At 42.0% G+C, this 10,184-nt stretch overlaps 1 protein-coding gene and 1 long non-coding RNA gene across 2 annotated transcripts in view; one reads left to right on the top strand and one right to left on the bottom strand.

The window, feature by feature from the left end:
- LOC112480259 overlaps window positions 1–10,184 on the bottom strand; it is a 23,970-nt gene that overhangs the window by 2,242 nt on the left and 11,544 nt on the right. The window contains exon 2 of the long non-coding RNA XR_003046524.1: window positions 6,613–6,728. This is a non-coding gene — a long non-coding RNA (uncharacterized LOC112480259). The remainder of the gene's footprint in view (window positions 1–6,612; window positions 6,729–10,184) is intronic.
- AIFM1 (apoptosis inducing factor mitochondria associated 1) overlaps window positions 1–10,184 on the top strand; it is a 34,227-nt gene that overhangs the window by 16,948 nt on the left and 7,095 nt on the right. The window contains 9 exon segments of the mRNA XM_006912498.3: window positions 1–66; window positions 194–324; window positions 1,511–1,601; window positions 5,740–5,824; window positions 6,460–6,536; window positions 7,456–7,564; window positions 8,332–8,439; window positions 8,788–8,876; window positions 9,322–9,462. The exon segment at window positions 1–66 is cut by the window's left edge and continues 9 nt beyond it. Coding sequence (XP_006912560.1) covers window positions 1–66; window positions 194–324; window positions 1,511–1,601; window positions 5,740–5,824; window positions 6,460–6,536; window positions 7,456–7,564; window positions 8,332–8,439; window positions 8,788–8,876; window positions 9,322–9,462 — 897 coding nt within the window.

The raw sequence follows: 10,184 nt of genomic DNA, 5'->3' as shown, positions 1-10,184 counted from the left end.
ATTGGTGGAGGCCCTGCTGCTTTTGCTGCAGCCAGATCCATCCGGGCTCGGGATCCTGGGGCCAGGGTAAGGCATACACCATCTTGCTTGTAATGGAGGATATAATTTGCAAGCACTTAGCCAATGTGAACACTTTGATATCTGCCTCTTAAATGACTTGGCTCTGATAAGTGTCATTATGTTGTGTCTAAAGGTACTAATTGTATCTGAAGACCCTGAGCTGCCATACATGCGGCCTCCTCTTTCAAAAGAATTATGGTTTTCAGATGACCCAAATGTCACAAAGACACTACGATTCAGACAGTGGAATGGAAAAGAGAGAAGGTATGTTCATTTATGTAAAATAGGCCTGACTAGCAACTTCTAAGCACAGGGAATGACTGGATTTTGCATGAACCATGCACAGTACATAGGACAGATGGCATGGCTGCACACTGGAGTTCGCTCTGGTATGCACTTGTTATAGCTTAGGGATAAAAGTTGATCTATGAACAACTGAAGGTGTAATATTGGCCTCCGAAGTACTGATGCTCCTATATTCCTGGACTTTTATGTTAGACTTCAGTAATGATCAGCTCGGCCCATGTTGTCACTTCTTTACACTTGCCTAGGCATGTCTCATAAGAGCAAAAGAAAAGACACTGTTCTATGGCATCTAGTAGACATTTAGAATCGTAGGAATAGAGTGGACACACTGTAAAGAAGAACCTCTTTATTAACATGTTTGCACAGGAGACTTAGAAATGCAGGTCCAGAAGCCTTTTCCTTTTAAAGGACGGCTCGGATCTCTTGATTTAAGTACCATGAACTGTAAGTACCAATTTTTTTTCTCCTTAATGATCCCTTTGATTTTGGACTAAATTTTATAAATCTACCTGCCTCCTTCAACCCTGCTATCATGTTCCTTTCTCAAGCAGGATGTATACTTCAAATTATCTTAGCTACCCCTCAATTATTATCTCATTGTTACTGTTTACTGTTTGAGGCAAAATCATCTCGGGAGCTAGACCTAGTTGTCCATTGACCAGCACCATTCTGGACAGCTCATTTTGGTGGATGTCTGAATACCAGCTACTTGGGCAGTCTTCTTGTTCTAATTTTGAAAAGAACATAAATCCAAAACAGCATTTCTCAATCTTGGCACTATTGACACTTGGGACTGGATGATTCTTTGTCATGGGGGTAGTCTGTGCGCTACAATAGTGTTTTGCAGCATCCCGGGCCTCTACCCTCTAGATGCCAATAGCATCCTTCCCCCACAAGCTCTTACAGACAAAAAATGTCCAAATGTCCCCAGGGAAGGGGGTAAAAAATTGCCACCAGTTGAGAATCGCTGATGTAAAATACCTCTGTATAAGTAAGTCACAACCAAGATTTAGTGGCCTTGAAGACTTACTTTGGAAAATGTTCCCAAAAGTTTTTCACAATGGAAACAATTTTACTAAAGCTATAGGGGAAGTCGATAGCAGTTCCAGGTGTTAATAACATTTTCTTCCTCTTCTCTGTGCAGCATCTATTTCCAGCCACCTTCTTTCTATGTTTCTGCTCAAGACCTGCCTCACATTGAGAATGGTGGTGTAGCTGTCCTCACCGGGAAGAAGGTGGGCTAGTAGGCTGCTTCCTTTGTCAGGCTCCATGTATATGCCCATGTGGGCAGCGACTATGGTGACTTGTATTCCCAGTACCATTTATGTCTGTTCTGCCATTGTATTTCATCAAAAGAAGGATCGAGTTATTTTAGGTTTAATATTACCAACTTACACTGCTTAGTGTATCTTTTTGGGGAAAGCACTGATCTGAAACCCTGAGTAGCATGCTAACTAAACTGTCCCAGGGAAGTCAAATCATTGGGACCGTGACTCTGAAGCCGTTCCCTCTCCTGATTTGCTCCTCTGCCCTTCTTCCTTCTTCCTATTTTTCCATACTCCCTTCTTCCTATTTTTTCCACACTAAGATTTCTTCAGGATTATGGATGATGAGATATTGACAAATGTATATTATTCATGGTAGTAAAACAATTTGGGTATAATGTCAGCATGGAAAATATTGTCAGTGCCTGAGTAATGGGGACAGTTATTGGGGGGCATTCGTGGGATCCAGGGAGGGTTTTGTTTTGTTTTGTTTTGTTTTATTTTTGTTAATGGGAGATACCACAGTGTGTTTGTAAACTAATGGCAACATTCCAGTAGAGAGGTAATGGTTATCAGGAGAAAAGCCCAGAGTAGATAGGGTCCAGATCACAAACGGAGGCATTGACCTATGATAGGGACAGACCCACTTCTTCTATAAGGAGACGTTAGGCAGAGAAGAGGGATATAGGTTTGTAGAAAAGCTGGTAATGAGACATTATGAATTAAGTACCCCCTATATGTAAACACACAGGCCCTGCCCTCTAAAGACTAATCATATTAGACAGAAACATAAATAAATAATCATAACACAAATGCGGAGCGAGAAAGATATGCACAGTGTGTTGTGGGAATTACTAGAAAGTGTGCCCAGTGTACTGATGGTTTCAAGGAATGATTCCTGGACAAAGAAGTCTTATAGAATGGGATATGTTATGGAATGAAGGCCTTAGAAGTGAAGAGCATTCGAGTTAAAAAGAACAGCATTAAGAAAATGCACAAGGGTATGAAAAAAGCATGTTTCATTCAGGGAAACACAAACAGCTAGGTCCTGACAGAAAGTACAAATTAAGAAATGGTAAAAGATGAAACTGAGAAGTCATGCAGGAGCCTGATCGTGGAGAGCTCTGTCATGTGAAAGAGCTTGAGTTTTATCCCATAGGCACTGGGGAGCTGTTGAGTTTTAGACAAAGATATACTACAGTTGGATTGAATTTTCAGTAATACTCTTATTGGCTGTGAGGAGGATAGATTTCAGGGGGACAAGACTAGAGACAGACCATTTCGAAGACTATTGCAATAATCCAGGTGAGAGATGATGAGAGCCCAAACTAGGTCAGTAGTGGTGATAATGGTGTTGTAAGCACAGTTTTAAAGCACTTTACATGTATTATCTCACTTTATCCTCACAATAATCTTATGAGGTAAATACTATTATTATTTCCATTTTATAGAGACACAAATCGAGATTAAAGAAAGGTTAAGTAACTTGCCCAAGATCACATAGCTAATAAGTGTTGGAGACAGAATTTGAGCCCAGATCCTTCTGGCTACAGAATTCTGATTGCAGAGCCCAAGCTCTTACTAACTAACATCAGTGTATAGCTTCCCAACAGCAAGGTGGTAAGGAGTGGGGAACACTGGAGACATGCTTATGAGGCAAACTCGATAGGTGTGGTGATTGATTGAAGGTGAAACATGAGGGAGAAGGAGGAGGGAAAGGTGACTTTCTGTTTTCCACCTTGTGTGGTAGGTGCTGAAGTATCCCCACCCGAGACAGATATTACAAGAGTAAGATCTAGTTTAAGGGAGAAATAAAATTTCAGTTTGGGCTATTAAGTGTGAAGTGGAATATCTGTGCAGATGTCCTGTGGGAAGTTGGATATATGACTGACACTCAGAGGAGGGGTCTGGTCTCAGATAGAGATTCAGGAATCCTCCATGTACATGTTGGAGTTGAAACCATGAGAGTAGGTAAAGCCTCCCAAGGACAAGTTCTACACTCAGAAGAGGAGTAGGGCCAAGGATGAAACCCTGGAAACCCAAGTTTTAGGTAGGCTTAAGAAGAAGAGTCCACTAAGAGTTGCCTAATTATCATCTCCCCTCTCTCATTTAACTCCACTAAGGAGAGTAGGAAAGAAGTTAAAGGGCAGTATAAGGAAAGCCCAGGACGGGGTCTAGGGTTGGAGAGAGTTTCAGGGAGGAGGGTGTGATCCACAGTGTTACTGCAGCAAGAAAATCTGGTAAGAAAAGACTTGTAAAATGACCCATTTGATTTAACAACTCAGATATCATTGTGAAGTTAGAAAAAGAAAAAAGTTGATAAACTCTCAAAAAGTTTAAATGAGAGAGGGGAGATGATAATTAGGCAAAAGCTTGAGGAGGACACAGAATCAAAGGTGAGACTTTTAGGATAGGACAGACTTAATTAAGCATATTAATGGGCAGCCAGTATAAGGTGTCAGGAGAGAGGTGAAGGTGATAAGTGGTGACTAATAGGGGAAAGTTCTGGGAGAGAAAGGAAGGGGTGGGGGTCAGGCACAGAAACAGAACAAAGAGGATACTTAATGCCAGAAGCTGGAAGAAAGGAAGTAAGGTTTTTATTCAGGGGTCAGAAGGTGGGAACCCTTATGGGAAGCTGAGGAAGATCACATCAAATGGCTTGACTTGTTTTTGCAATAAACTAGGATACTGGGTGGTTATTGAGAGTGAGCAGTGTGAGGGTTGAGTAGTGGGGTTGGATTGAAGAGGGAGCTTACACAGGACAAATCAAAGTCTGCTAAAGAAGCTACTCATCCATCGGATTTCTGGGTACGTCGTTGTCTCAGGAAAGCTCAATTGGGTTCTCCTGTCATATGTTCCTAGAGCTATCTATATTGCTCTCATCAGAGCATTTCTCACTCTTAATTCACATGCTTGATTGTAGTGCTTGTTAAATTGTCTCTCTTAGCTACTAGACTCTGAAGGTATCTGTTTTCTCACCATTGTGTCCCCAGGACTTAGCACAGTGCCTGAAACATAGTAGGTGCTCAATAAATATGTCTTGAATGAACGGTCTCACAGCTAGTAAAGAGTGGAGCACAGACTGGAACCCCAGCCTCTCTGACTCCAAAGCTGAAGCTTTTCACCATAGGAAGGAGTAGGATGGAATGCAGTTAGGGATGCTGGCAAGAGAACAGTTTGGATGATCTTCCATTGGCCAGGTTGAGATGGAATAGCCTACTGGGTAAACAGAGACAATCAAAGGTAAGCATAGATGCCAGTGGGACTGAGAGAAAGCTGGAAGGATGGGGAATTGTGACCAAAGAGTGGGATATCTGAGGTAGAAGTAGAGGTTAAAAGATAAGATTCTGGATGTGGCTTAAAGGAAAAGTATGAGCCAGATTTGCAGGTCTTCAGTGAATGAGGAGGAGTGGCCAGAATGTGGCTGGATGACAGTGATTCATAGGGTTATAGATTGGCATCCCTCAGAGGACAATGAGGGTACAAGAACCTGGAAGCAGCAGCAGCCAACACCTCCCTCCTCGACTTTTGATGGGAAGGATTGTAGGGGAATGAGCAGTCTTGTTGAGGGGGCGGGAACTAAGTTTTAGTTAGTGCTAGAAGTTGGAGAAAGCATCCTGCAAAAATGGGGATGATGTAGGAAAGTTGCTAACAAAAAAAGTCAGGCAGGATTCCAAAGCCCCAAGCAGAAAAATCTGTCCCTATTCTACATTTCCACAAATTGGGCAGAAACTTTGGAACTGTAGGAACTTCCTCTAATGTAGGCTGCTTAGGAAATAAGGACCACCTGAAGAAACTGGATACCAGAAACAGTGGTGCCAATGATTACTCAGAAGTGGTTTCTTAAGGATTGATCACCTTAGGTCAAGAACTAATTCTTCTCATTGAGCTGGTGGCTAAGAGGTACAGTGTTCTTTTTTGGGGTAATGGAAATATTCTCGAATTAGATAGTGGTGATGGTTACACAACCTTGTGAATATACTAAAAACCACTGAATGGTGTACTTTAAAATGGTGAATTTTACGTTAAGTGATTTATATCAATAAAATTTTTTAAAAAGCTAATTCATCTCTCCATCTTTCTGTGTACGTGTGTGCGACTGTATCAGGTAATACAGCTGGATGTGAGAGGCAACATGGTGAAACTTAATGATGGTTCTCAAATAACCTATGAAAAGTGCTTGATTGCAACAGGTGAGTATTTCTGGAGATGACTTTCTTCCCTGATATAGTTGATTCAAGTTTTAGTATAGAAGGCTTTACTTAATCTTAAGAAAACTGAAACCCAAACTCTCTAAAGTGGGTGTCTTGTCTTGGTGCAAAGCCCAGCTAACTACTGGCGTCCCATCAACAGCCCTTCTGATTATCCTTGCCATTCCTTCTGGTAAAGGCATGGATGTGTATTAAAGAACATTGCCTTTTTTTTCACCCTGCTTAGCCTCTGCCCTCTCTCCTGAAAGTAATATAACCTCATGGCTTCATTGCCAGTTCCAATCAGCAATCAAAGGGAGGAGACCAAAGCAGTTGCTTAAACAAACATATCTATGCTATCTGGTGTATCTTCATGAGAAACTAGAAGAGAACTGGGAAGCAGAAAGTGAGGCCTTGCGACCATCTGTCGGGAAGGCAGGCCCTTTGAAGAGAGACTCTCAAATCTGCTTCTCAAAACCTGCTGTAAGGGGAGTTGAAGTAAAACAAAGCCTCTTGTCCTGTTGCTGCTGCTGTAGCACCAGCGGGAGCGCATACACTACACCATCACCTTTGTCGGGGGATTGTTTGGGTTAGCTCCTGCTTGTTGAACTAAAGGATTTTCCTCGTCTTATTTCCAGGAGGCACTCCAAGAAGTCTGTCTGCCATTGATAGAGCTGGAGCAGAGGTGAAGAGTAGAACAACACTTTTCAGAAAGGTAATTGCCTGCTTTAGTGCTTTCACTGTGTCAGTTTTGAAGAGGTGGCAGAATCTTGTGGTCCCCAAGTACCCACCTGAGAATTGGGAGATTCAAGTTCTATTTATGGCTCTTCTACAGACTGGTTATCTTGCCTTGAGCAAGTCACTTCTCTCTGCACCTCACATACCTCACTCAAGTGTTTTCAAGCTCCTAGGAGAAAAATACATTTTGTGTTTTTATTGCTTGCTACAGTTCCTTCCAATCACCCTTTCATAGTTGTTTTTTCCTGATGCATTTGAGTCATTGGAACTCATAGCCTCTTAGAATTTTTCATTGCAAGTTCTATTTTGGAGACTTTGGGGAGAAAAGTTAAGAGTACCTAAGTGAGGAAGTAGGGGAGGGGTTACTTTTTATCACCATGCTTTGCTTATGAAAACTGCTAAAGTTTTTCATCCACTCTTATGGGTATTTGAAAAGATCCATACTATCCTTGAAGCTCTTGACAGAACAAGGCTTGTCAACCTCTGTACTACTGACATTTTGGGCTGGATTTGCTGTGAGGGGCCATCCCATGCATTGTCAGATATTTAGCAGCATCTCTGGACTTTACCTACTAGAAGCAAACAGCATCTCCTTACCCCCAGCTGTGACAGCCAAAAATATCTCCAGACATTGCTAAATGTCCCCTGGGGGTGAAGAGACAAAACTGTCTACCCTCGCCACACCACCACCAGTTGAGAACCATTGTCACTAGAAGGAGTGTTACAGTGGAGAAAGAAATTTATATCAATATCATATGGGCTATAATTGAGCCACATTTTACAAGAAGAATTTATGTGCAAATTACTATAGTCAAAGACAGCGGAAAATATTTCCTGGTATTATTATCCTGTGCCGCTTTGGTAAATCAGTGGATTAAACTGCTGTGATCCTGCAGATTGGAGACTTCAGAACCTTAGAGAAGATTTCCCGTGAAGTCAAGTCAATTACAATTATCGGTGGGGGCTTCCTTGGTAGCGAACTGGCCTGTGCTCTTGGCAGAAAGGGTGAGTACTGGAGTGTGAGCTCAGTTTTCTTTCTCTGTTCTGATATTACATGCTTTTTGGGCCTTTCACAAATTCCAGAGATGCATTTGCCAGGATTAGTAGAAAGACTTCGATTAAGGTTTGTATGGTGAAAAGCTAAGCACTGATCTTAGTTCTGATGAAGAATTCTTTAATGACCACAAAGCTGTCATCTGAGCAATTGAGCAGCAATGCTTTCTTTCCTTTCTTCTAGCCTGTAGGCCAAGACTCCTTAGAAATAAAATATTAAGGAAAGTGAGCTATTGAGATGGTAAGGACAGTTTAGACTACAGAAGTGTATGTATCTTTGAACTGCTGCTCCCCATAGAGGCAAAGACTTCCTTCAGACACACGATGGTTCTGTGTGTCTTGACAGATCCATGAGTTACCAGTTTGCATGTTTCATGGCAACCATTTTTCTTAATGTTATTTCTCAGCTGTGCGAAATCAGGGCATCTTCTCAGGAGGGTGCTTACTATTCAGAAGTTGCAAGGCATTTGTGGAAGTCCAAGGTGATGCCTGGGTGCAAGTGCACTGAGTTCACAGTATGTGGTCGAATCCAGGGATGACAGTTCTGGCACCTGTTGTATTTGCCTTGTGACTGCCCTACTGCCCCAGTGCCCCACAAATGGGAGCTCTGGCCTGGGTCACAGTATTGCCATGTGTGTAGTAAATGGCTGCCTGCTGCTTCTCTTTCTGTCTTAGGACTGGCTTTTGCCTTCTGCTATACCTACTCTGTTTCTTCCTAGCTCAAGCCTTGGGCACTGAAGTGATTCAGCTTTTCCCTGAGAAAGGAAATATGGGAAAGATCCTCCCAGAATACCTCAGCAACTGGACCATGGAAAAAGTCAGACGAGGTAGAGAGATTCTTTCCATATGCTGGCCACTCTTTTCTCTGAGATAGGCTTCATGCAAAGTTGGCTTCTTTGGGAACCCCCTTGACATAAGCCATGTCATCCAGCAGAGGAAATGTTTCCCCCATTCTCTAGTCAGTCAGGTTCATGTAAGTATTCTGAATCTGATGCACCAGATTCTCAGATATGTTGAAAATGAACTGTGGATGTAGGTTTTTGCAGCTTTCCAAGGGTGCCTGCATGCTGATAATTACTGGTTTTATGACAGGAGATGCCTCTAGTCAGCTTCCCTACTTTTCATGAAGGTGGTAGGCTCATAGGCTCAGCTTCAGGTCTTGTTTGCCTTCACAGAGGGTGTTAAGGTGCTGCCCAATGCTATTGTGCAATCAGTCGGTGTCAGCGGTGGCAAGTTACTCATCAAGCTGAAAGACGGCCGGAAGGTAAAGAAGGGGGGAGACAGGCTGCCAGAAGACCTAGCCCTCCTCTTCTTTTTCCTCATTCTTCTTCATTTGTTACCAGTACATTAGTTTTCTTGGCAGCCACCATTAACCTGTCATGATTTTCTGAATGAACTGTCCCTGAATTAAAACAAAAATGATAAGAACCAGAGTAGATGCCTGGGACCCACTTTCCTATAGCCCCTTCCTGTCTTATCAAGGATTTTTAAGACCTGACTAGGGTGACAGATTTCTGTTCAGATGATATGGGTTATGGGTATGTGAAGGAGGGCACTTTATGAAATGGAACTTAAATCTTTTTACCAGAGAAAGTTAACCAATGATCTTTTTGTAAAGCTTGGGTTTTTCATGACATGATGCGCAGTTGCTATGTCCATAAGTATACATAGAAACTATGGTAATTGATCGAATTACTTTTTTTCCTCAGGTAGAAACTGACCACATAGTGGCAGCTGTGGGCCTGGAGCCCAATGTTGAGCTAGCCAAGAGTGGCGGACTAGAAATAGACTCAGATTTTGGTGGCTTCCGGGTAAATGCAGAGCTCCAAGCACGTTCTAACATCTGGGTGGTAAGTGCACTACAGCCGGACCAGGCATGGTTCCTTGTCCCCAGCCTAGGAGCAAGTGTGCCCAGTGGGGTGCTAAAGCGCATCAGTAACTTATCCCAATAGGATTGGAACATTTGGAGGCCAAGTGTAGAGAACAGAAATTTGTGAATAGCTTGATTTACAAAATCAAGTATGGTCTCACACTGCAAGCTAGTGATGAAGGAAATGAACACCGTGCATACCTATAGAACTAGCATTCTTCTGGTGTTATTGTTGTTGGAAGTGTACACAGCTTTCAGACTAATCTGTTTTCCTTGCCTGAACTTGAGTCCAAGAAATGGAGGATAAGGCTATTTCATGACATTCTCTATAAAGGAAAATTACTCGTTTTCATTTTTCCTTGAATACTATTTTTTAAATAGTTTTTAAAAATCTGTTATTGTATGTAGAAACCATGAGGTAATTTCCCCATTAATAGATTGTTACAAGTTTATCGTGTTTGATTATGGACTCTGCAACTAAGGACATAGGAACTTTGAAAGGTGTTTTTCCCTTACAGTTTTCTTTTTCAATAAAGCATACTAGATTTTTCAAAACTTGTTATAAAAGCAACACACACTCAATATGGAAGGTAGACAAGAAGGAGAGGGGGGGGAAACCACCTGCACAATCACTGGGTTTTTTTTTTTTTTGGGATATTTCCTTCCCTTCATTTTCTTGCACATAGGCATTTTTTCTTTATT

The sequence above is a fragment of the Pteropus alecto genome, unplaced genomic scaffold (assembly GCF_000325575.1).
Source record: "Pteropus alecto unplaced genomic scaffold, ASM32557v1 scaffold145, whole genome shotgun sequence".
Taxonomy (NCBI): Eukaryota; Metazoa; Chordata; class Mammalia; order Chiroptera; family Pteropodidae; genus Pteropus; species Pteropus alecto.
This window is presented reverse-complemented; position numbering and strand designations above follow the sequence as displayed.